The sequence below is a fragment of the Balaenoptera acutorostrata genome, chromosome 13, assembly GCF_949987535.1.
Source record: "Balaenoptera acutorostrata chromosome 13, mBalAcu1.1, whole genome shotgun sequence".
Classification (NCBI taxonomy): Eukaryota; Metazoa; Chordata; class Mammalia; order Artiodactyla; family Balaenopteridae; genus Balaenoptera; species Balaenoptera acutorostrata.
Window position 1 is genome coordinate 76,219,230 of NC_080076.1, and position 25,063 is coordinate 76,244,292.

The window sequence follows — 25,063 nt, forward strand, 5'->3', positions numbered from 1 at the left end:
ACCTCTTTTTGCCTTCAGGGGCGGAAAGAGTGCCTCCTTTCCATGGAGCAGACAGGTGAGTCCATCCCACACCCTTTGGATCCTTTATAAAGCCCAGTGTCGCCCACATTGTAGGTAGTGGACCAATTCTTGTTTAATAGAATGATGAATAAGTTACCTTCCTCTCTTTCGTAATAGGAAAGCTGAGGCCAGAGAGTTTATTATTTTTTAATTTTGACACACTCAGCTTCAAAGATAAAACACAAAGAAAAGCATTCCAAAGACAAAAGTGATTTTGTTCATATTTTATATTGGAGTATCTTAACTGTGGAGATTCTAATGTGTCGGTCTTGGGGGGATCTTAGGAGTCAGTATTTTAAAGTTTCCCAAATGTTTCCGATGTGCAGGTTGAGTGAAGTCCTGAGCTAGAAAACTGCAGAATGTTTCCCAAACCATATTGTGCAACAGAACCACCTAGAATAGTGCCTCTCAAACTTTAGTGTGCACACAAATCACTTGGAGATCCTGTTTAAATGCAGGTTCTGATTCAGGAGGTCTGGGCTGAAGCCAAGATTCTGCATTTTCTAACAAGCTCTGGAGTTTGCCGGTGCTGCTGGTTCACGGATTATACACTGAGTAGCAGCAAGGCCCTAGGATGTTGGAGGAAATACAGATTCCTGAGTCCCACTCTCGGAGATTCTGATTCGCCTAGTTTTTAGTGAGACTCAACAATCTGCATTTTAAAAAGTTCCCTAAGGTGCTTCTGATGCCCAGACGGATTTACCAAAACCTGGGAACCAATCCTGGCTCATTAACCCCTTGTGTGACCTTAGGCAATTCTTTCCTCTCTATAGGTCTCACTTTCCTCCTCAAGGATAGATAAGTTGATTTCTTAGGCCCTTCCAGCTCTCACGTTTAAGGAAACCCCCATAACAGTTTAGGACCAATGGCGGCCTGAGTCTGAGAACTACAATCCCCACAATGCCCTGTGCTGCTCCGCTCCCTTGTGGGATCTTGGAAGAGGATCGCTCCTGGAGGCGCTCCCCACAATCCTTTGCGGTGCTTCAAGGTGGCGGCGCCCAGGGGCGCCATGAGCGATATGGAGAGCAGCAGCAGCAGCAGCGATGCGGAGGAGCTGGAGCGGTGCCGCGAGGCGGCGATTCCGGCCTGGGGCTTGGAGCAGCGCCCGAGGGGCCCGGAGAAGCCAAGAGTCGGTAAGGGACTATGTTCGGGGAGTCTGGCCGAAGGGCGCAGGATCTTCCCCTGCGGCCTGAGAGGATGGATGGTGGGGAGGGAGTCCCTGGAATTCGACTTCTTTCCCCGAGGAGGCTCCAGGGTCTGGGTGGGGTTCAGAGTCAAAGCGCGGACAAGTTCAGCAGGGAGGGTTGTTCCATTATCCCTGTCAGAGAAACCAAAGCACCTGAATGTCTCTTGACTTTGCTTCCCTGGGTCCATCCTAACTGTCGCACCCTGGGCAGCCCACCACCTCTCCGAGGTGACTGCGACCCTTACTGGATTTTCGCATCCAGGCTTTCCCCGCCTCCAACACTTTCTCACTCCCTGGGGCTGCCAGCGAGCTGTGTCTTACACGTCTCTCTGACCGTGACTCCCTAGTGCCCTGGGAATAAATCCAAAACCCCTTAACTTAAGGGTCCCTAATCCCGGACAGAATCCAGAGGGTCCGTGAATCTGAATGGGAAAAATATTTCATCTTTACTTTCATTAATCTCTGTTTGAAATTTAGCATCTCTTTCCATCATGCATGTGAACAACAAGCCACAGTAGTTTTGGCAATACCTGTTAACTTTGTCTTAACAAAAGTCACAGATTTTCAAATCCCATTACAGTCTTTGCAGATATATCAAAAATATTTTATTCACAGTAAAATGTTGAAAAAAATCATTTCCACTCATCCCCGCTTTAAAATTACAGTAATTTTTAGACCCATCAGTAGATCTTATACATTAATTAAGAAGCACATATATTAATAATATCCCAAATTTGGCTTTTTACTATTAATGATAACTGAATTTCAGTATCATTGGTTTTCTTTGTAATCCTATGTGTTACATTTTTTGCATATAAAACATTCTGAGAAGGGATCCAGGCTTTACCAGACTGCCAGAGCAGGCCGTGGCAAAGAACCCCTGCTTTTGTTGAGAAGGGCTTACAAGCCCTTTGGTAATCTATTTTTTTGCCTTCCTGCCATACTGCACACTTCCCGTAGGTAGGCTCCAGACCATACTGTGCCCTCTCATCTGTGGGCACCATAACTCTGCAGTTTTCTCTTCATTTTCTATAGGCAGAAATGCCTTTCCATCCCCATCACTTACTGGCAGTAAGAAATTTGGGCAAGGTACTTAAATCTCATTGTACTTAAATTTCCTCATCTGTAAAGTGGGGGTAATGGTAGTACCTACCCCGTAAGGTTGAGAAGGAACTGAGATGATGTATCTGCAGTGCTTGGCGCATATTAAAGGCCCAATAAATAGCAGCAATTATGTGATCGGTCTCTCTTCATGGACTGCTTTCCCCCTCCTGTCTGACTCCCACTCATCCTTTAATACTACAGCTGAGACACCATCTCTTCGGGAAAGCTGGGTTACACGCCTTCTCTCCACCATCATCATACTTTGTGTGATTCCCTTCGTATATAATGCTTTCCTTTCTTCTACAATTGCCTCTTTATTTATCCTGTCTTTTTTCCTTTCATCCCCTGCATCCCCAGCACCTAGAGTCAACTCTGGCCTGTACTTGATCCACAAATATTTATTGAGCGAGAGGTTACATGATGTGAACTTCACGAGGGCTGGTATCCCTTCACCATGGTATCCCCAGGGCCTACACAGTGGTCAGGAAAATAGTTCTTAAATAAATGAACTTGCTGGAAAGGCACCTCTAATGAGTGGAGGCTGAGACCCCAGCCAGACTCCCAGTCCAGTGATCAATATAACTGAGCCCCCTTCTTCTCTCTCTTCCACAGCACTTAGCACACAGCCAAGCACATAGTAGGCACTCAATAAATGCTGGAATCAAATTACACTTGCTTGTTCAGCATAGTGGTTAAGGGGGGACCTTTGGAGCCAGATGGCCTGTGTCCTCATCCCAACTCTGTCGCTTATTAGCTGTTTGACCCTGGCTAAGCTATTTTACATCTCCTTGCCTCAGTTTCCTCTTCTGCAAAATGGGGATAATGGTAACCCCCACCCCCCCACCCCATGGGGTCATTGGAAAGATTCAATGAGTCATACATGTAAATCACATAAAATAGTGCTTGGCACACAACTGATGCTATAGTCGTTTCCTCTATAAATGCTTTGGTGTTCGTTATTTTCACAGGTGCTGCAAATACTCAGTTGCCAACCACCCAACCGAGCCTCAGGTACTGTGCACTTTGGGTTCACGTTTCATGCATTCATTCATTGATATTGCTCCCCTGCTGTGTGCCAGAGGCTATTAGACCCTGGGATGTCAGTGCGAACCAGACACATGTCTTCCCCGCCCTCATGGGGGCAGCTTCTGAGCTGGCAGGAAGTGAGGTCCTTTTCGTGTGTGTTGTAGGCACAAGGTGGATGAGCACGAACAAGATGGCAACGAGCTGCAGACCACCCCTGAATTCCGAGCCCATGTAGCTAAGATGCTGGGAGCCCTGCTGGACAGGTAACCTGCCGTTATTCATTAATACGAAGAGTAAGGGCTCCCATGGCCTGGAAGCTCAGCGTGTGTAAGTCGACATCGCGGCAAGCACGTGGCATCTGTCACATCATCGCTTTTCATAATCACCCTACCACGGAGGTCCTGTCGTTGTTCTTCTCTAGATGTGGCAACAGGCTCCCCTCTGTGAGAGGACGCATTTGCTTCAAGTCACAGGGAGGGAGGAGCAGAGTGGCTTTGACTCCAAAGGCCCTGCTCTTAACCACTGTGGAATCCTGCTACCACGAGAGGAAGAGGGGAACCCGAGCTCATTCCCACTGCAAGAGGGCAAGGGACCAACTGTATTCCTATTTCTTGGGTGCTTTCTGTATGCCAGGCACTGTGAGAATACAATCTGTAAAGATCCAGGTCAGCATTCCCAAAATAGGTGCCCAGAAATGTGAGTCCAGAGTGTGGCTCTTGACAAAAGGGGTCCAATGGCAAAGAGGTGGAGAAACGCTGCACTCTGCATACCCCCGTGCCTGGGAGATTTAGATTCCTAATAGTGTATTCAAGGTCCTGAGAAGTCCTGCAGTAAAGAGACCTGTGTAACTTTGTTTAGCCCAGCATCTTGCGAATTCATTTGGCCACAATGCCGCTGTTCCATGGATGACTGATAGTGTGTCATGGGACGTGTTCCAGGATAGGCTGGTCTACATCCATCCCCACTTGACAGAGCCCTAGCAGGGTTTTTGTTGTTGTTCTTTTTTAATATTTATTTATTTATTTGGTGGCACCGGGTCTTAGTTGCCACTCCAGGGCTCCTTAGTTGTGACATGCAAACTCTTAGTTGCAGCATGCATGTGGGATCTAGTTCCCTGATCAGGGATCGAACCCGGGCCCCCTGCATTGGGAACGCGGCGTCTTATCCACTGTGCCACCAGTGAAGTCCCCAGCCTAGCAGGTTTTGAAAAGGAGATTGAGGGTGTTCAGGCCATAGTCCTGCAATTTGAAGTAGTCATTGAAAAAGGACAAATAAGCCTTCCCAAAGTGCACACCAGCTGCTCCTCCCAGACAGAATGTTGGGCCAGGCCTCAGCAGCCTGCACCCCCATGGCGTTAGTGCCAGTCCCCCAACCTGGGAATGTGTTAAACATGTTTAGGAAGGTCAATTAGCATCTCACCCCATGGGAGCGGTTTTTCTCCATGACAGTTTGGCTTCAGGGTGACCAGGGCCTGCCTGGCGTTGCAGTGATCCACAATGGATGCTTCCCTAGGTGGACATCCAGCAGGATGCGGGTTACACGCGGTCAGGATATTGCCTGCAGCGTTCCCATATTTCTCTCCAAAGAAACGATACTCCAGTTGGTCCCTTGTGTTAGATCAGGGTTTCTCATCTTGGCACTATGGACATTTTGGACTGGATCGTCCGTGGTTGTGCGGGGCTATACCATGCACGTAGGATGGTTCGCTGCATCCTTGGCCTCTACCCATGAGATCCTAGTAGTGTCTCTCCACCAGCCGTGACAACCAACTGTGTCTCCAGACATTGCCTGGTGTCCCCTGTGGACCAACGTTGAACCACTGGGTTAGATACTACCCGGGTCAGGGGCGGCGCCCAGTTGGGCCAGACCGCGTCTCCGCTCCCTCTCCCCAGACCCCAGACCGCGTCCCGCACAGGACTTCGGGGAGGCCTCTGGCACCTACAGAAGGCAGTTAGGAGAAGCACCCAGTGCATTGCTGTGTTCGCTGCGAGGATGTTGCTGAGAGCGTCGGTCTCTGCGGTGCGAGGTGACTGCCCCACCAGCATTCCCCCAAGACCTGCTTCCTGGTCTCGTCAGTTCTCCCCGCTCTCTCTGTGCTTCTAGAGAAAGGGGGTCCTGTGAAGCTCATTGCTTATCTTGACAACAGTAATCGTCTTCAGCATCGTCATAGCTGCTGTTTACTGAGCACTGGCTTGCAGCCAGGCTCTGTGCTCAGGGCTTGGTACCCACTGTCTCATTTAATTCTTGTGGCAGCCCTCGGAGGCGGGGACTCTTATCACTCGCAGTGTAGAGACAGGTAACACAGGCTCAGAGAGATGAAGTCCCTTGTTAGTAAGTGACAAAATCAGGATTCAAAACCCAGGTCTGAAGTCTGAAAAAGGTCGGTGGGTTGTAGCAAAGTCAGTTTCCCAGTTGTGATAATGGACCCTAGTTACACGCAGTGTCACCAGAGGGAGAAACGGGGTGGGGAGCAGTCTGCGGATCTCCCCGTATTATTTCTTGGTACTGTATGTCAATCTACAATGAGCTCAAGTTTTTAAAAATTTAAAAATGAAAAAAAAACAAACAACAAAAAAAACAGGTCTGCCCTGCTCTAGGAGCTGACCTCTGAACTGTTTTTTGCTAGACTGGTCATATTTCCCTTTTCGTGCTTGCTGCCAGGAAGTTCAGAACGAAATGTGTACCCTCTGTCTAGCAAGTGTGTAGGGCTTCCTGGCCACGCTTCTGGCTCTTTCTGTCCTTCCTGCTCTTGTTTTCTCTTTGCCTTATTTGAAATTGCACTCATTTTGTTGTACTGTATCTTCAAAACTTCTTCAGCACTTTCTGGAATAAAGTAGGGTTTAAACCAGTGAGGCACCGCAGTTTGAGCTGGCACTATGGACATTTGCGTCCCCATCAGGCCGGGGTGCTCTCCACCTTTGCACTTAGTATCGCATTACCCTACCCCCTCCACTTAAAGGGAGAAAAGCAAGTTTTAATTAAAAAGAATTTTCGTTGTTACCCAGAATCTCATCTTAAATCCACCCTCTCTTCCCTTAGCTCCATTACCATCTCAGAAGTAGTGAAGGAGCCAAGAAAGGCTGAGGTACCGAGAGGCGTCCTAGAGGATGATGGTGAGCAGTTATACTTTCCTTTATCAAGCACCTCCCGTGAGTCTGGAGCTGGGAAATACATTTTTGGCATTTTATCTTCTTTCATCCCTGCAGCCCCTGTGCGAGGCATGTATTATGGTGATCCTGTTCACAGGGGGGAGTCATGAGGGGACTGGGGCTCTGGGGAATGCAGACACTGGCCCGAGGTGACCCTAAGCAGGAGCGCCTAGCCACTGCACCCTGCAGCCTCTCCCGCATGAGTCTCTGTCCCCTGCCCAACTCATTAGCCACTCTGAGGGCTGCCTTAGGCGGGAGGCTCAGCTGCTGGCTCCCTGAAGCCTCTGAGGGCTTGCTGACTTGATTCGGCAGCCGGCATCCCCTCAAGCACCCCATCCTCTCGCTGCAGCAGGTAGCAAGTGAGCCTCTCATCCTACGAGGCACCGTTTTGTAGTTAGGAGCGATGCCCGCTGGACTGGGAGCTCCTTGAGGGCAGAGACGGGGCAGCCTCGGCCCCTGGGGTGCCCCTGGCGGTGCTGACTCCGCCCCTGTGGGTTGCAGGCTTCCGCCTTTTCTTCACGTCCATCCCTGGAGGCCCTGAGAAGGAAGCTGCTCCCCAGCCCCGCCGGAAACGGTTGCCTTCCAGCTCCAGGTAAGATGGGACACCCACTCCTCAAGTTCCCTCGTTGTTGCCTGTGTTCTGTCTTGGCCAGTCCCCCCTGCCCCCCAAATAGCCAGGCCAACTCCAGTCAGGTCCAGGCCCAGAAGGAGCCCTGCAGTAGCTGAAAAAATAGTACCTCAGTGGGAGGGGGAAGAGTTTCCACTGGGCGTTGGCTTTGGATGTTTACTGCTTTTCCAGCACCCATCTTGTGCCGGACACTGCACTCCTGGGACATCCCTGTGAGGCCTGGGCTCTGTTAAGATCCCCGTTTTATAGATGAAGACACTGAGGGTCAGAGAGGTTAAGTCGCAATATGAGGTCACACAGCCAGGAAGCAGAGAAGCCAGTATTGGAACCCAGCTCTGCCTCACTGCCAAGCCTGAGTTCTCCAACCGCCACCCTCTGTCCGTGGCCTCTCTCTGGTGGCTTGGACTGAGGCAGTGAGAGGCGGCTTTGGGGCCCCGTCCCGACTCCAGCTGACCTGGCCTGCACTCCCGTTGCAGCAGCGAGGATGGCGACGAGGAGTTGCAGCGCTGCCGGGAGGCGGCTGTGTCAGCCTCTGACATCGTCCAGGAGTCCGCCATCCACGGCCCTGGCAACGTGGAGAAAAAAGCAAAGAAGAAGAAAAGGAAGTGGAAAAAGAAAGCCAAGGAGGACAGCACCGACCTTGCCCCCGTGGCCACCACTGCAAGCAAGGCCGCATCTGGGGAGCAAGGAAGGGAGTCCACCGGGCTCAATGGAGACCAGGCGCCGTTTGGGACCAAAAAGAAGAAAAGGAAGAAAAAGGCAAAGAGGGCCAGTGAGGCCTCCCCATCCCCACCAGCAAAGAGCGCAGCAGCCGTGCCTGCAAACTGAGCCCCACCTGTGAGCACGGAGCCCAGCTCGGGCACCTGCCGGGGACAAGGCATGTCCAAGCCCCGCCTCCCTCTCCAAGTGCAAGGACTTGGCTAGCAAGTCTAGACTTCGCCCATGACTGGGGCTGGCCCAAGGGTCGGGGCAAAGAAGCGGTTGTGGGGTGAGCAAGGCCTGCCCTTCTGTGCTCCCACTGGGGCTGGGGCAGACCCGTGGTACCAGAACATTCTGTGGTCTCAGGAAGAAGGAGGAGCCTCCCAGTTATTGAAGGCTGATGGCCAAGTGGTAGAGCTTCCACCTCCTCAGCCTGGTGTGGGAGACGACCTGAAGAAAACGAGGGAGGGGGTCTCCGAGATGCCAAGCCCCAGGAGGAGTTTTGTGCGTCCCCCTCCAAGCCACACAGACCTGATATAACACTGTCTGGAAAAGAAGGAGAGAGATCCCTGCCTCCACCTGGTTTTCCAGAATTTTCTTTCTTCACATTGTGAATACGCCATGCATGATCATGTCTCTGAGCCAACCAGATAATTGAAAATAAATTGTCGAGGGACCCAGAATGTAACAGAGGGATTTGGGTGCTACCCTCGTGTCCGTGCTGAATCCTGATGAGCCACTGTAAGTAAGCATCACACAGGAGGGGTCCTGCCTACACCCCCAGAAGTGTTCCACTACCCCAGCGTCAAGACTTCAGGAAGTGTCACAGCACTCGTCGCCTGGGGGATTCATGGACCCATGTATCCTGCAAGAAGGAGCAGAAGTTCAAGGTGAAGGTGAAGTGCCGGCTTCATTGCCTGGCCTTGGAGATTCGGCAAAGCAAGGAAGACAGAGGTGGGATGTGAGAGCGTGTGTGCCGGCCCCATCCCTCCTTGGGCTCCTGGTCCCCTTCCATCCCCCTCTGCCTGCCCAATCCCATCTGGGCGATGTGTGGACAAGCAAGACGTTTCAACATGTTCCTCATTTACTTTACTAAAAGTTAAATAAATGTACGGGCTCGCCCTTAGCCGGCTGCAAGCTGCAGGGGATGCCAGTTCTCCCCTGGCTCCTTCCTCAGTCCAGGATGGAGGCAGTCCACTGGGGCTGGGTTATCTGCAGCAGCCCCAGGGAGATGAGCCCTGGGTTGGCACGGCTCCCTTGTCCCTCAGGACCTCAACCTCCCCAGGGTGGTGGGCTGTGATCGCCTTCCCTCAGCCAGCTGGGCTCCAAGCTTCCAGGCGGCAACCTCTCCTCTGGTCTCGCCTCTCTTCTCCCTCTGGGCCCCTCAGCTTTGCCAGCTGCCCTGGCCTTACCGCCTTCTGAGCTCAGCAGCTTCTCTCCCAAAGCAGGGAAGGGTCTGCTGCCCCACGACCTTGACTTGGCACCAGGCACAGAGTCACGAGTCTCCCATAGGAGCAGGGACAACACCTAGGCCTGCGGGGGTGGGGGCTTTCCAGTAGAGGCGAGATGCCAGGCTGGCATCAGAAGGTGTGATGCGCAGGGGGACAGATGTCCAAGAAAACGGGAGATCGTGGCGGCCGGGGAGAGGGATGGCTCAGGACGAGGGAAGCTGGAGAGGCCTGCTTGCCCCAGGCCCTGGCACAGAGGAGCCACTCAGGCGATGCTTACGTGACGGGGGACAGGTGGGTCCAAATGGGTGTGCGGGTTACAAGCAGGAAGGGGGGCTGGGTGGAGTGGCCTGATTGGGGCACAGGTGACAGCATGGGGCCACGTTGACCTATGACCTCTCTCCCAGCTGCACAGCCTGGTGTCCTGAGAAGTGTGGCCTCTCCACAGGCCCGGCCTGGGGGTACCAGAGTCCAGGGCTGCCCCCTTCTGTTCCAAGTGACAAGATTTACCCTGAGCAGCAGGGACAGTCCCTCCCGAGTCCCACCAGGAGCAGGCTCTGCTTCCCAGCTCTGCACGGTTCCCTCTTGTGCACTGAAGCAGCCCTCCTCGGGTTGGGGCGCCTCAGAACCTCCCCCCTTTTCTGAGGGGAACTGGGTGGGGACTGAGGCACAGTTTTCCAGGGAAGAGCAGCAGCCTGGGGGCAGTGAAAGTTTTGCAGGCTCAGATGTCTTGGTCACCCCTCCAGCAGTCTGTGTAGGCGCCAGGGCCCATCCCCTGGGAGGCCGTGTCCATGGTTACTGGGAGGAAGAGGCCATCTGCGTGGAGATGAAGGTCTCAATGACGCTGTGGTTGGACGGCAGCAGATGGCCATGGCCGTTGGCGGAGTCGGAGCTCTGGTACAACACCAGGCTGCTGGAGGACACTGCAGAGGCAGAGGAGGCGGCTGGCTTCCTGCCACGCCCGTCCCGACCCCTCCCCACCCACCATCCCTAAGGGGTACTCGGGATGGGAAAGTGGCACCTCGCCACCTCCTAAATCTCAGCAGGTGACCGGACCCCAGAGTCACACCTCTGCCCTCGGCCCTTATTAACCCCCAGCTAGGCTCCAGGGCCACGAGGCAGTGGTCTTCCCAGCACATTTTAGTGGGAACATCACAGAAGCGCTGGTGAGCCGGTGTCGTGGTTAGTTTTATGCGTCAGCTCGGCTGCCTTTTAGTACCCAGTCATTGAGCCAAACCCTAATGCAGGCGTGGCTGTGCAGGTATTTTGTAGATGTGGTTAACACCTACGGCAGTTGACGTTAAGTAAGGGAGAGTTCCCTTGATAATGTGGGTGGCCCTCAACCAATCAGATGAAGGCCTCAAGAGCAAAGGCTGTGGTTTCCCGGAGAAGGAGACTGCAGCGTCACTTCCTACCCTGCAGCTCTCAGACTCACCGGCCCTCACAGTCGTATCAGCCAATTCCTTATATATATGTGCGTGTGTGTGTATTCCTGTTGGTTCTGCGTCTCAGGAGAACCCTGACTGATTCAGATGGTTAAGAGCATGAATGGGCTTTGAGTTTGGACCTGGGTTCAGGTCCTGGCCCCACTACCTAGTGGCTGTTGGAAGCACCGCCAAGTCCCTCTCCTCCTTGAGTGCTTTCTCATCTGTAAAACGGGGATGCCGACACACACCTCATGGGTAGAGCACAGAACCTGGACCGTGGAGCCCTCTGACTGTCCCTGCAGCCACCAGCGCTGGGCGGAGGGTGCTGAGGCTCACACTTAGCAAGCGGCTGCCCTGGGTCTCAGAGCCCAGCAGCCTGACTCCAGAGTGCCTGCTCTTCACCCTGACGTTGTGGGCTGCAGACTCAGGTCTTCAGGGAATGGAAATGTATGGGTTGGGTGGGACGTGGTGGGCTGGAGAGCCCACACTCTGTGGTTGCCACGGGGCAACACGAGTCCTTCCGACTTTCGAAGAGGAGCCAGAAGTCTATGAAAGCTCTTAATTTTTAGCTGTTAGCAACGAATTCAAAAAAATGCTAAACCCTGAGCTAAAGCAACACATCCATGAGTCACTTCTGGTCCCCAGCAAGCCCAGTTCTCGCCTCCTGATTACCCCCTACCACCTCTTCCGGTTATCTTTTTCCTCAACTGAGTTAATAGATGTTCCTGTGAGACAGGCCCATTTCCTGTGGTTTCACACCCCCCTCGGCTCACTTCAGGGGAGCACAGGTGCCCCCTCGCATTTACCCCCTCCCTGCCCCCCGTCTGCTGCTCACGTCTTCCTCCCCAGCTATGGGGACGGCAGGGGGGCGGCAGGGAAAGGCCACTCACCGGTGGGGCTGGCGCTGAGCCGATGGGTGGGCTGCAGGTGCTGGATGCCAGCAGGGTCCTGGCTGGGGATGTGGATGGTGGCGGCCTGGGACGCTGGTGTGTGAAGCCCGGACTCACTGGAGGCCTCAGCGTCTGAGGTGAAGACCTGGCAGAAGGGCAGCTCTTGAGCCGCCAGGGTGTGCGCTGGGGCAGGACCCAGGGAGGGGCCGGGGCAGGCCTGGGCCTTACCTGCTTGGTGGGTGTGAGGCTGGCCAGGGCGCTCAGGTTGGTGGTGTCGGTGATGAGCATGGTCTGCGGAAGCAGGCCCGTGTGGGTGTACTGGGCCACCTCGGGCTTGTGGCTGTAGAGGGCTGGCCGGGAGGGAGGGAGGAGAGAGGACACAGACTTGGCACCTGGGCTGGGCTGAACCCCTCCCAGGAGGGCCTCAAGGCGGGGGGCTCTGGGGAAATGGGGCGTGGGCCTGGTGAGCAGCCCAGTGGGGCAGTGTCTGGGGACTCAGGGCTGATTTCCCAAACTGGGAGCTCCAGATAGAGGGGTTGGACGCTCTCCCCAACCGCAGGGGCCTGCTCCGCCTGTCTCAGTGGAGAGGAGCCTGGGCAAGGCCAGGACCCCAAACCCAGCTCCTGCGGTCACCTCAAGAGGACAGGTGTGAAGGGCAACGGGAGCACAGGTGCTGTTAGGGCACTGAGTACCGGCCTTGGAGGGAAAGGCCAGGGCTCCTGTTAGGGGGTGAGGAGGGGGCAGCATTTCTCCATCTCCAGGACCCCTCTCCACAGTGTAACCCAGAATTTCACCTGCAGTCCCAGCCCCACAAATATACACACAGATGCCAGTAGAAAACAACGTAAATCACATATTCTCACATGGACTCAGATGAAAACACAACCACCCACATACACACATAAATGGTGCCCTCAACCAAATACACAGATGTTCAGGTCCACAAGCCCTTATCCAAGAGTCCAAGTTCCAGAAAGGTCTGAAAGCCAACAGGTTTTTGTCTGGTTGGCACTAGAGCTCATTTGGTGGCAAAATCTGACCTGAACCTGATGTGAGGCTGAGTCTTTATTAACCCACTTCGTGGAATTCTACCTTTTGCTGCAGGAATCATGGTGTTTGATGACAGAGTGTTGCTCCAAGCCCTGCTGGGAGTGTTGTGTCATTCATGGTGTATGCTCCACATTACCTTTCTAAAAGCTGAGAAATACATATGGCCCCAAGGGCACACGTGGGTGTGCACACACAAACACCCACTCATACAAACCCACGTGCGTGCACACGCAGCCACACACTGAAATGTATTCCAGCCCGCAGACGCTCATCTGAGCCCCCGCAGAGCCTCCATCACAGAAGCACTCACACTTGTATCAGACACACACACAGACCACAGCATCTGCTACGCCACCCCCTTCCCCTGGGCTCAACGACAGCCAGCCTCTTCCACCACCTCCCCCAGCAGGGGGGCCGAGGGGTGCTCACCATGGGGGCTCTGCAGCTGGGCCATGGTGGCCATGAAGGGGCTCTGGGCCACGTGGCTCTGCACGGAGGGCATGAGCGGCTGCTGGTAGGAAGGGTGCAGAGGCTGCGAGAACTGGACGGGCTGCAGGGTGGTCAGGCTGCTGCCCATGCTGTTGATGACCGGCACGCTCTGCGCCTGCGTGGAGGCCAGGCCTGGAGCGGGAGGGGCAGGAGTCAGCCAGACCTCCTGCTGCCTCCATGGCCTCCTCAGGCCCAGCCCTGACCCCCGGGGGCACCACCTCTCCCTCCTAGAGCCAGTGGGTTGGAGGAGGGGACAAGGTAATCAGGAAAGAGCCTTGCACTAGGAACCTTCACTAAGTTACAGCCCTGGCAAGTTAACTCCCCCTCTGAGCTGCTAGCTCATCATAAGGGCAGGGGGTGTGTCAAACTAGGGTCCCTGGAGCCCTGCGGTTCCACAACAATGCAAAGGCCCTGGGGCTTAACTCTCTGTACCCGGCTCCCAGCAGCTCCCTGTCTGTCTTATATATTGAGTTTCTGCATAATAGTTCTGAATAAAGTTTTTCTGGGCTTTTTAAAAAAAAACTAAAACCTAAAACCTAGAAAACTTCAGTCCTCCTTGCTCTGCTCTGTTTTTCCATAGCTGTTTTACCTTTTAAGGTACTCTATAACGTATGTATTGGATTGGCCAAAAAGTTCTTTCGGGGTTTTTGTAAGATGTTAGGACCAACCTGAACGAATTTTTTGGCCAACCCATATTCTGCTTATTGTCTGCCTCCCCACTTGGGTGGCTGAGATTTGGCGCTGTTTGGTCCACTTGTGTATCACTGGTGGAGCACGGAGTGGGCACTCAATAAATACATGAAGGAATGAGTCCCAGTGGCTCTCCCTGCTCCTGGATTCTGTGGGAGACCCGGGAGACCCTCCCCCAGATGCCCCCGTCCACCCCACCAGCTTACCAATGACCAGGGTGGAGGCACCCGTGTTGGTGAACGTGGGGCCCAGGGAGGCAGGCTCACCAGGCCCTATGGCCATGACCCCGGGAAGCGAGGCCATGATGAGGTTCTGGGGCTGCTGGCTGAGGCCCGGAGATGTCTGCTCCAAGCTGTGCAGTGCTGTCAGGGTGCTGACTGGGGGCAGCGGGCCCCCACTGGCTGAGACCTTGAAGGGGAAGCCAAACTGAGTCAGGTGGGGTCCCACCCTACCTCCCTGGGGACTGCTCCAGAATCTCCCAGCCAAGGGGAGATTGGTGGGGGGGGGGGGGGGGTGATGAGGGGGGGATGGGGCGGGACACTCACCAGTTTGGCTTCTGTGCTCAGCAGACTGTGACTGGGCTCCAGACCCGTGGGGGACACTTGATGCAGGGGTGCAGACACTGTCACCAAGGGACCACCACTGCTTGAGGGCACTTCTGCCCCCTCACTGCTTGCAGGCTGTCCATAGCGCACTCCTGGAGTGGGAGCAGTGTCCAGCCTCAGCACCCCACTTCCCTGCCCGCCTCCATGGCCCCCATCATTCCAAACTGCATTGGTTTGCGCAGACCCCTCACCCCATCTTTATGCAGCCAGCAGACTTTGCTTGAGTGTCCACTTACTGCCAGGCCCTGTGCTGGTTGCTTCCAACTCCTTGAACACAAGGGCCGCGTTTTATTAGCTCTGTGGCCCTCACTGCCCAGGGCTATACCTGACGTGAAGTAGGTGCTCAATAAAAGACAACTGAGCCAGGGACTTTCCTGGCGGTCCAGTGGTTAAGACTCTGCGCTCCCACTGCAGGGGGCACGGGGTTTGATCCCTGGTCGGGGTAAGATCCCGCATGCCGTGCAGTGCAGTGTGGCCAAAAAAAAAAAGACAACTGAGCCAAGCTGAATTGACGGTAGTGAAATTAAACCACAGCAAACTGAGTTGAATAGAATGAACTGGAATTAGTTGAATGAAACTGAGTATCATTGAATCAAACCAGAAATGAACTGAGATTGATTGAGTCGGATTGGATTGGAATTGAACTGATACAAAATTAACTGAATTTCCTTGAAATACATTTAGTTAAACTGAATCAATTGGGAATTGGATTGGATCAAACTATTCCAAATTTAAATGAACTAAATTAGATTATAATGAGTTGAACTGAATTGAGTTGAATTGAACTGAGCTGAAATGAATTGAGTTGGTTTGATCTGGAATGAGTTGAAGTAACTGAAATCAAATGAGGGTGGAGTGAATGGAGCGGATGGAATGGAGTACAGTGGGCGAAGTTGAGTGGTCAATGGAATGGAGAGGGGTGGAGTGGATAGAGCAGTGCAAATAGAGTGGAGTTGGAGCCGTAAGGAAGTGCTAAGAGGTTTGGGTGGCTGCTGCCACTGGGGTGGTGCTCCCCAACTCTCCCACCCACCCCCATATTCTCTCTACCCACCATCCCAATCCCCCTGCCCACATGGCACTCACCGTGGACCTTACCGGGGGAGAGGGCCGGTGGGGGCAGGCCAGGGGAGCCGTGGGCAGGCAGCGCAGGGCCTGGGCCTGGCCCTGGTGGCGGCCCGCTGTACGTGTCCATGGCCAGCTTGTGCCGAAAGGCTTCTTCCTTGCGCCGATTGGCAAACCAGTTGTAGACACGCACCTCTGTGACGAGGTTGGAGCCCAGCCCCTGCGCCTGTGACGGTGACACCCCCCTCTGGATGCACTCCGCCCTGCAGAAATGGCCACTCATGAGCCTCTGGATCAGGCACAGAAGAACCCTCCCTTGGGGCTGGGGGGAGGGTTCTGAGAAGTAGGGCTCTACCTGAGTATTTGCTGAGGCTGGCAGACCTGGGTTCCGAGCCCAGTCTGCTGTGCAACCTTGAGCAAGTGACTTAGCCTCTGTTAATCTCTTCAGTTATAGAGTGAGTCCAGTAAGTGTAGGGTTGTAGTGAGGATGAGTGAGACGAGCAGCCACTCAAGGGCTGCTTGGGTCAGTGGGGGGTGGGTGCCAGGAATGGAGCTAGGTGTCAGACACTGAACAGGAGCTGAGAACTCCTGGGCCAACAGCAGGAGCTCTCAAAACCTGGGGAGCCTCCCTCAGGACCCAGAGCCCCCCTCGCCTTCCCCCAGCCCAGACCAAACCAGCCCTGCTAACCACCAGCCATTCTACCTGTTACACTCCTCCACCAGCGCCTCCCGCTCCTCCTTGCTGGGGTTCTTCTGCCTCTCGTAGGCCTGGAACAGGATCTGCTGGGATGCTGGGCCCCATTTGAAACGGTTTCTCCGACCCTTCTTGGTTGGTAGCTCATCACCCGTGGGCTCTTCAATCAGCCCACCCTGCCCTGCGTGGGTGAACTCTGTGGGCACAGAGAGCCATTAGCAAGACACTGGCCAATCCCACCTTCCAGCATTGGTTCACCATGCTGGAATTGGTTCACCTAACCATGCCTCTGGTTCTTTCTCATTCCTAGGATGCTGAGCCAGAGGAGCTTACAGCTAGAACTTAGAAATCATCTAATCCAGTGATGACAGACACATAGCACACACACCACCCCTTTCCTAACCTGTGTCCAAGGCAGACATCACTAATCAACCCCTGCATACTTTGCTACTGGGCCAAGATATAATCTCACAGTCTTCAATACAAGGCTCCAGGTAAGCATTAAGCATTTGTTCACATTTGACACATATGCCGTCCCAGTTTATAGATGAGGTAGCTGAGGATCAGGGAGGTTAAATATTTTTCCAGGGTCGCACAGTAGAGCAGAAACTTGAACTGTATCTCCTGAGTAGATTCCGCGCTATTTTCAACATTCCAGACTTGAAAATCAAGCTTAAAGTATAAGAATTAGCCAGGAGAGAAGAGACCCAGGCACTTTCTCAGCTGGTTCTTTGGTAGGAGGCCAGTTAATGGCGCCTCCAAATAACAGAACAGCTAGCAGCCCTTCAAAGAGCAGGGGAAATATGTATATAGCCAGTATATACATACAGTACCCCTGGAAGGTTACGTATGAGACTGGGAATGCCAGGGGCTGCCTTAGGAGAAGGACACCTAATTTTTATTGTAAAATCTTTACTTTCTTCTATTTTTTTTTAATTAAGTGTGTATTACCTTGAAAACCTGGATAATTATAAAAGAAACATCAAAAACATTTTTTTTTTTTACACTTAGGCTCAAAAGTGTGGAAGTGCACTTGGGATTTTGTGGGGTATGAGGCCCGGGTAGTGAAACCCACCATCCCCGGAATAATAGTGCACCTAGCTCTTCCCAGGTTTGCAGTGGAGGATTCCCTAAGCATGCACCTCACCTCTGAGCCTTTACTCCTGCTGTTCCTTCTGCCTGAAACCCCATCCCTGCATCTTCATGGGTCAAAATTCAACTCACACTTTAAGACTTAGTTGAAAGATCATACTTCTAGTTGATCCTTCCTGATGCCCCTGCCTCCCTGAGGAAGAGATTATTCTCTCCTCCTCCACCAGCTCAACACTTGGAAACGCTTTCTGTAGTGCCCTGCCCTGGGCCTGGCGCACGGCGAGTGCTCCATAAACACTAGCTTTTGTTGTTGGCGTTATCACATTTTAATACTTGTCTCACCGAATCATGATGATTTGTTCTCCTGCTTCCCCTCTACACAGGGAGCTCTTGGAAGGCAGGGGCCCAGTTCACCCACCCAAAGAGGATGCCCAAGACCAACCCTCCTCCCCTCCCCCAGAGCGCCTTGCGCAGAACAGCTGTCACATGCTGGCTGAATCCTCCCGACTTCCTCTCAGTCTGCCTGTCCGAGGAATGGGGTGGGAGGCTTCCAGCTCCCACCCTCGAGCTGCAGGTAGTCCCGGGCCCTGCTGGGAAGACAGGGCTGCAGTCGGTTATTACTTACGCTGGGCCACCTCTCGCTGCTTGCGGACGTACCAGGTGTACAGGGCGGCTCGCTTCTGCGTCTTCATGGGGGTGCCCTTGTTGAGGTGCTGGGACAGGTGGGATTGGTTGAGGCCGGTGGTGTCGACCACCTCCCGCTGCGGGATGTTGTGCTGCTGCAGGTAGGACTTGACCATCTTAGCCACACGCCATGGGTCCTCCCTGGGGTGGGGGTGGGGGGGGCGGGGGCGCAAGGTCAGGCTGCTCAGCCCAGGGTGGGTGCTGGGAGCCCTGTCCACCCGGGGGGTGAGGATGGTAGATGGAAGCAGGCATGGAGCCCAGGAGCCTGTACCTAGACTCAGGGACAGGAGATAAAGGCACTCATGCCAGGACACAAGGACATGGGGACAGAGACTTGCAGACACATGCACATGGCAGACGTGGACACAGGCCCCAACCAGTCCCACACAGACATAGGAACAGATAAAGGTTTCGAAACACGGACACACAGAAACGTGGACACAGATGTAGACAAAAACAGACCCCCTGGGAGCTGCCCAAGCCAGATGGAGAGGGTACTCATCTTTGTGCCTCCTTTAAAGATTTCCCCCACCATTCTACCTAGAAATGTTATTTGTGGCTGTGTCTTAACCACTGTGAGAGACTATAAACACCTGGAGGGCAGGAACTGTCTGGTTCTCGGCACCCAAAATAGGCCTGATATAGAGTCTGCCCTTGGTGAATGCATGAATGAATGAGTGGATGTGTGTATGTATGTATGGATGGGTGGGTAATGGGATGGTCAATGGATTGATGGTGGATGGTGGGTGAGAGGATGGATGGATGGATGGATGAATGGGATGGTTGATGGGTAGATGTTAGATGGATGGGTGGATGGGTGGGTGGATGGATGGATAGATGAGAGAGATCTACTGGAAAAAAATTTGGGTCTGAAAACAAGGAGAGAAACATGATTCTCCCACTTTACATCCAGGGCCACTGAGGCTCAGAGCACTATGTCACTTGTATCTCTTGTCCAAGGTCACAGGGTCAGCCCAGTAGAGTCCCACCCCAGCTGAAAGGATTTGGTTCTAAGTCAGTCTGTCAGATAAAAATCACATAGCATCAAAACGTCTCCTGAAAATCTGCACTAAACCCTAGATGGTGGCGCGGCCAGTCTCCCCACAGCACTGAGGCGGGTGGCTAATTTCTCAACAGAGTCCCAGGTGAAGGGGTTAGGGGCTGGCATCCCAAGACCTTGTAAGAAAAATGAGCGTGTGTGAGCATGGAATCCCACTCTGTGGGCTCAGTTCTCTCACTCGAGGGATTCAAGGGGACCTGAGGCCACCTGTGGCTCAATCTCCTGTTCTCTGCTCACTGTGGGGAATGGAACGGGTCAGGTTGCCTGTATGATATAAATTCTTCTCTCTCCCTCTTCTGCTCTGTCTCAACCCTCCTCTCTTCCCTTCATCCTCTCCTGAGCTTCTATTACAACCATGTGTCAGATACAACAGTGCTGCAACAGGCAGAGCTGGGATTTAAACCCAGGTCTGTGCGATCCCAAGCCTGTGTTCCCACAGCCTTGATGCAGCAGTTTGCTTCTAGAATTGAGGCATATGTGACAAATGGCGTGTGTAGGAAGTGATTCATCTCCATGTTGTTTGCCACAGCCAAAGATTGGAAACAACCTAAGCGTCCAGCAAAAGGATGCTGATTAACCAAATTGCAGTGCCTCTGTACAATGCAGCCATGAAAACCCACTGAGAAAGCTCTGTACAAGCCCAGATGGAACAGTTTGTGTGATAGGTCTACTGTGCTATGTGTGTAAAATTTTAAGTGGGATAAAAGAAGATTTCTACGTATTTGTTTTGTTCACATGAAATACCAGAAGTATACAGAATGAACTGGAGTCACTGATTGGATGCTGGGGACAGGGTGAGAGGGGAGGGTTTTCTCTGTTACTCTTCTGTACTTCATAAATTATGTATCAATAATATAGTATCATATAATATACTACATATGCATATATAATGTTTAAAAGTGAATTGTGAAAAAAAAAAAGAAGCCCCCCAGTGCTCTGAAGCCCACCCCACACTGCCTTCTCCCCTGGCCCTTCTCTCTTTCCTCAAAGAACCAGCCTCGCCTGCGTCCTTGACAATGCCCTTCCAAGACATGAGGGCACAGAGCCTTTCATCCACTTTGGCCCTCTGACTTCCTCCTTTTTTAATCAGCAGTTCCCATACAGGCAGGGAGGAATGGAGGGTGGGGACAGATATAGTTAATCAGCAGTCGGTCCAGCAAAGTCCCATTTGTGTAGAAATGATAGCTGTGAGAATTCATGCTTCTTGAGTATTTATGGTAAGCCAGGTAAGGGCTGGTCATTTAAATCTTAGAATAACCCTAGGAAGTATGCCCATTTCACAGGTGAGAAGACTGAGGCTCAGAAAGGTGAACACTTGTCCAAGGTAACTTCGCTGGGACTCAAGAATATTTCACTTTCCTGAATCCCCCAACCTCTCCCCAAGCCCTAACTCCCTGCTTTCCTAGGAGCTTCTCCTCCCCACCTCCCCCGTTCCCCGGGTGCCAGTCAGAGCTGGGAGGGAAGGGCAGGACAAAGTCCAGCCTTGTGCTCCGTGGCAAACATGTTTATCTGACTCCGGGGCTGGGCTGCCCGATGGCCTCCCTCCTCCCCCAACTGCAGTCATCACCCTCCTGAGAGATCCTCCCTCCCTCTGTCTCTTCTCCAGAGAGAAGGAGCCCAGTCTTCCTTCAACAGGGCCTCTCCTGGCTCAAACTAAAGATTTACTGTCTGTCTCTGTCCTTCTGACCCCATGTGTCTCTGTCTGTCTCTGTTTCTCTCACTCTCTCTCCTTCTGTCTCTGTGTCTCTCTGTTTTCTGCTCTCTTTCTCTCCCCCCCCCCCAGCCCCCGCCCCACAGTCTCCAAGAACATGGCTCTTTTCCGGACATTTTCCCCAACGCAGAACTAAGAGGCCAGGTCTCCAGGCATCTCCTGCTTTCACTCTAATGGGTTTGAGAGTCGAACCAACCTGGGTTCAAATCCCACCACTGTGGCCTCGTGCCCAATGTGCACATGGCCCGCATCTCCCCTGTAACACAGCAGCAAATTCACGCCTGCCTCCCTGTTCTCTGTTGGGAGAACTGAATGAGTTTCTAATAGGAGTGAAATGCTGAGGACAGGGCCAGGCACACAGTAAGTGCTCAGTAAGTGGAACAATATTGTTACCATCAGCAGCAGCAGCAGCGACCTAGTCCTGGGACCTCCAGCCCCACAGCAGAGGGAAGAGGACCCAGGAAAGGTGAAGGTCTGCCCACATCCCCCTCCTCCCGCCTCCTGCCAGTTCTAGGGTCAATCAGAGGTTCGAGGCTTTGGGCCTCTTGCTCCCTGGCCCGTGGGGTTTCAGTGGGTCCAAGGCTGCAGAGCTGGGAGACCAGCCTGAAGGCCACTCATCCGGAGGGGGAGCCGAGTTCTCAGTGTGAATCCCAGCTCTGCCACTCACTCTCCGGGTGGCCCTGGGAAGTTTCTTAACTTCTGTGTGCCTCAGTTTCCTCAACTGTAATAGGGAGCTAATAATATTTAATAGGCTGTCAGGAGGAGAAAACGAGCTTAATGCACTTGTAAGCGCTTCGTGAGCCCTCGAGCACTACGCAGAAGCGGTCGATGGTGACATTAACAGCAAGAATGACCCAGGAGGGTAAAGAGGGAGATAAATGTATCAAGGACAGGCATGCGACCTCAGGGTGCTGTGCAAAGTGTGGGATTAGGAGGACCTGGGTCCAAGTCCTGGCCTTACTGCTTTGTAAGAGTTACTTTGGGCAGGTCGCTTTGCCTCTCTGAGCTTTAGTTTGCTCATCTGTAAAATGGGACCACTGATAATAGCAACTGTTCGTTGCACTCACATGCTTACCCTGTGGGTAAGCGTTATGATCAACTCTGCCTTGCAGAGAACACTGGGACTCAGAAAAGTGAAATTGCCTGCCTGAGCAGAGCTGGGGTTCAAGCCCAGGCAGGCTGGCCTCAGTTAGGGATGTCAGATTGCCCCACCTTGGCCACTGTCTTCCTGGGTCTCAGTGCCTTGGTGCTGCCCAGTGGAGAGGACCAGAGACCCTCAAGATTGAGTCTGAGCTGCTCAGGGACAGGAGGGCCCAGGAGGACACTGAGGAAGGAGCCCTGGGAACATGTTACTCCCTTGGCCATTGCAGCAGACATCCCCAGGGCTCAGAGAAGCCTAGTCCCTCGTTCATTCATGCTGTGTGTCAGCACTGGGCTGGATATCAGGGGTCTGAGTGGTGAACAAGCCTCTGGAAGAGCTTCTGTTGTCATAGCAGGAGATAGAAAACAGACAAATAAGGTAATAATAAGTAATGATAAGTTTCAGGGGAAAGTCAATGAAAGTAGTGGAAGAGGGAGTGACTGTGGTGGCATTTGAGCAAAAAGAGGAAAAGGAATTGACCATGGGAAGATCTGGAAAGAGGGTTTCGGGGAGAAGGTACAACACATGCAAAGGCCCTGAGGTGGGAATCAGCAAAGTGTAGTGTAACTGGAGGAAAGTGAGGGAGGGAGAGAGGTCCCTCAGGAAGAGATCAGGGAATCAGGGCAGGGAGTTTGAATTTTACTCATTGTCCAGGTAGGGAAACAGAGGCAGGAGGAGAAGAGACTTGCCCAAGGTCACTCTTGGTCACACTTGGCTTCCACGGGAAGCCCTGCCTCTTCACCATCCTTTCCAGCCTCAACCTCCCCCACTGGCCAGGCCTTCATGGGGGTCCCCCACCCCTCTGCAGCCTGTGCCCTGAGGCTCGAGGCCCCACTTTTTCCCCTCGGGGCGTTTTCAGATCCCTTTTGTTACCTGAACAATAAGTAACCCAGGTAGTTAGTTATAAACCCCGCAGGAACAAGGAGCTGGTTGATAATTTATAGCAACATCTCAAATTTAAATGGAAAGTAAATAGCATGCTGTTAGCATTAAAGAAAACCCAATCGGGGCGGGAGGCAAGCACTCCAGCTTCCTCACAGCTTGGGGCGCCTCGCTCTCTCCCCAGCCCATTCTCCCAGCTGCGTGTCAGCCCCTCTCCCCTCCCGGCTCCTCCGCTCCACTCTGCTTCTCCAGGCCTCTCTCTCCATCTCCCCTGACGCCCTGTCTCTTCCTCCATGTCTCCCCTCTCTCCCTCAGTTTCCAGGTCTCTGCTGGTCCCCAGGGAGCACTTTGACCCCTGCTTCCTGCTCGAGTGCTGTGGATCAAGCCTTCCCTCCACCCATCATCCCACCAAAGGGGCTGCTGATCAAGAGGCCCCACCCAGCCAGGTAAGGCCTTTGGCACTCCCTGCCCCCAGTCCCCCCCGAAAGCCCCCAGTCCCATCTGGGGCCCTGAGCAGGTCTGGCCCTGCCCCACCCTTGTCCGAGTTGCCCTCGCCCTGGGTCTGGAGATGCCAGACTCTTTGCCCCTCCCCTGCAACGCGGCAGGGCCCTTTGCCCTCCTCTTCCTGCCAAGTCAGGGGGCCCTGGCTACTCCCCTGCCCCCTGCCCAGGCCCTCACAAGGCCTGGCAGGCCCTGAGAGCTCCCTGAGGCAGGGATCCAGCCCTCCCCAACCCCAAGCTGGGATCAGGACCTTGGACAGAAAAGAGGTGGTCTTTGGGACTCTTCCTCAGAACCCCCAGCCACCCCCCAGCTGGCCCCTGGCCCCGGTCATGGTGATTGAGGGCACCGAGGAGAGTGGGTGTGGAGCCCCAGCTGGGGGCCTTAGTCCAGCTCCGCCCCCCTCTGAGCCTCAGTTCCCTCATCTGCGAAGCAGTTGTCCCCAGGTGCCTCCAGAGTTCATCTCAACACTACCCGAAATGATACCTGTGAAACCTCAGCACGTGCCCACCTGGCTGTTAAGATGGAGGTTACAGAGCCTTAGGGGAGGGGCGGTCCCTGCAGCCCCCAGGTTCCCCTTCCCTCACCTCCAACCTCCCCCACCCCCGCTCCGTGCGAAGTTGGTTGGCCCAGGCCTCACCAGGCTACCAGCCCTCCAAGTTAATGATCACAGGCCTTATCAGAGCCTTTTGCCATTTATAAATTTATAAAACAAAAGAGAAATAATAAAGCCCGTGGGTAATTAGTAACCAGGTCAGCTCTGCTGAGGAGAGGGGAGGCATCGGGCTCAGACCCACCCAGTTCTCCAGGAGATGGGGAGCCAGCCAGTGGGTGGGGTACAGAGTGGGGAGGCTTCTAACGGTACCCACTGGTGAGGGGCATGGCCTGAGGCTGTGCTGGAAAGGGGAGCAGCTCCCATCCTAAGGCTCCATTTCCCTCAGGTAAGAAAGACCTGGGTTCTGCTGGCTGAATGCTTGAGTTTCGGGGAGGCCAAGTGGGGCGCCCAAAACCCCGGCCTGGCCTCCCCCTCCCCATTGGTGCATCCGGGTGCCTAGCAGGGAAGTTGGGATTGGGAGAGTCGAAATGGGCATGGTAGCTAAAAATTCCCTGTCTCCCCACCCCCGTTGTCCAGGGACTAGAATCGTGGACTCTCCTGCTTTGTCCCCATCTTGGGGCTCCCCTGGGGCATGCCCCACTTCCCAAGCACTGGGCTGAAAGCCTTGGCTCATGGAGACTCGGGACCCCTCAGAGGGCCGGGTCAGGGGCTGGAGGCTCCAACCTCCGAGCTAGGACCCCACCCCACCCCCGCTTCCAAGCTCTAATGGGCCCTGTCCCCCTTGCCGACAACCAGCCTAAAGGCTACAGCCCATGGGACTCTGGACTGGCAAGGGCTGGTCAGGAGCCGAGGCTGGGCCCCTCCGGGCTCCTTGGGAGCTGGGGACAGGGGAGGGGTCCTTACTGCAGCAGGGTCTCCACCACGGCTTTCTGGTGGGCTGCCTCCTCGGGGCTGAGGTTCTCCAGCTCTCTGAGAATGGGCGGTGTGAAGTCTTCACCCTCGTCGTCCGTCTCGTCCTCGGAGCCCCTCGTCTCCCCCAGCCCATTGGGCAACTCGGCCAGCTCCCCTCGACTGCCGCCACCGCAGGACTCCCCCTTGTCCGGGGGGCCGTCTCCGGCCAGCAGGTAGGGCCCCGGCTCACCCAACGCCTGGATCAGCGCCTCTTTGCTCAGGCCCGACTCGAGCAAGGCCGCCAGGAGCTCCGTCTGCAGCTGGCTCAGTTTAGAAACCAT

At 54.0% G+C, this 25,063-nt stretch overlaps 2 protein-coding genes across 3 annotated transcripts; one reads left to right on the forward strand and one right to left on the reverse strand.

Moving 5' to 3' along the window:
* Positions 1 to 1,043: 1,043 nt before the first annotated feature.
* C13H12orf43 (chromosome 13 C12orf43 homolog) lies at positions 1,044 to 13,196 on the forward strand. Its single transcript, XM_007183963.3, has 6 exons — positions 1,044 to 1,193; positions 3,319 to 3,361; positions 3,541 to 3,639; positions 6,416 to 6,489; positions 7,027 to 7,117; positions 7,630 to 13,196. The coding sequence occupies exons 1-6, from the start codon at positions 1,070 to 1,072 to the stop codon at positions 7,979 to 7,981; spliced, it is 783 nt and encodes a 260-aa protein (XP_007184025.1). The 5' UTR covers positions 1,044 to 1,069; the 3' UTR covers positions 7,982 to 13,196.
* On the reverse strand, positions 10,096 to 25,063 carry HNF1A (HNF1 homeobox A). 2 transcript variants are annotated; one of them, XM_007183962.2, is made up of 10 exons: positions 24,735 to 25,063; positions 17,925 to 18,124; positions 16,217 to 16,403; positions 15,535 to 15,776; positions 14,392 to 14,543; positions 14,113 to 14,254; positions 13,097 to 13,288; positions 11,846 to 11,967; positions 11,618 to 11,762; positions 10,096 to 10,223 (listed from the first exon to the last, which is right to left on the reverse strand). In XM_007183962.2, the coding sequence occupies exons 1-10, from the start codon at positions 25,061 to 25,063 to the stop codon at positions 10,096 to 10,098; spliced, it is 1,839 nt and encodes a 612-aa protein (XP_007184024.2). The 2 variants fall into 2 exon arrangements, with proteins under 2 accessions (XP_007184024.2, XP_007184022.2); XM_007183960.2 differs by having other exon boundaries at positions 14,053 to 14,254.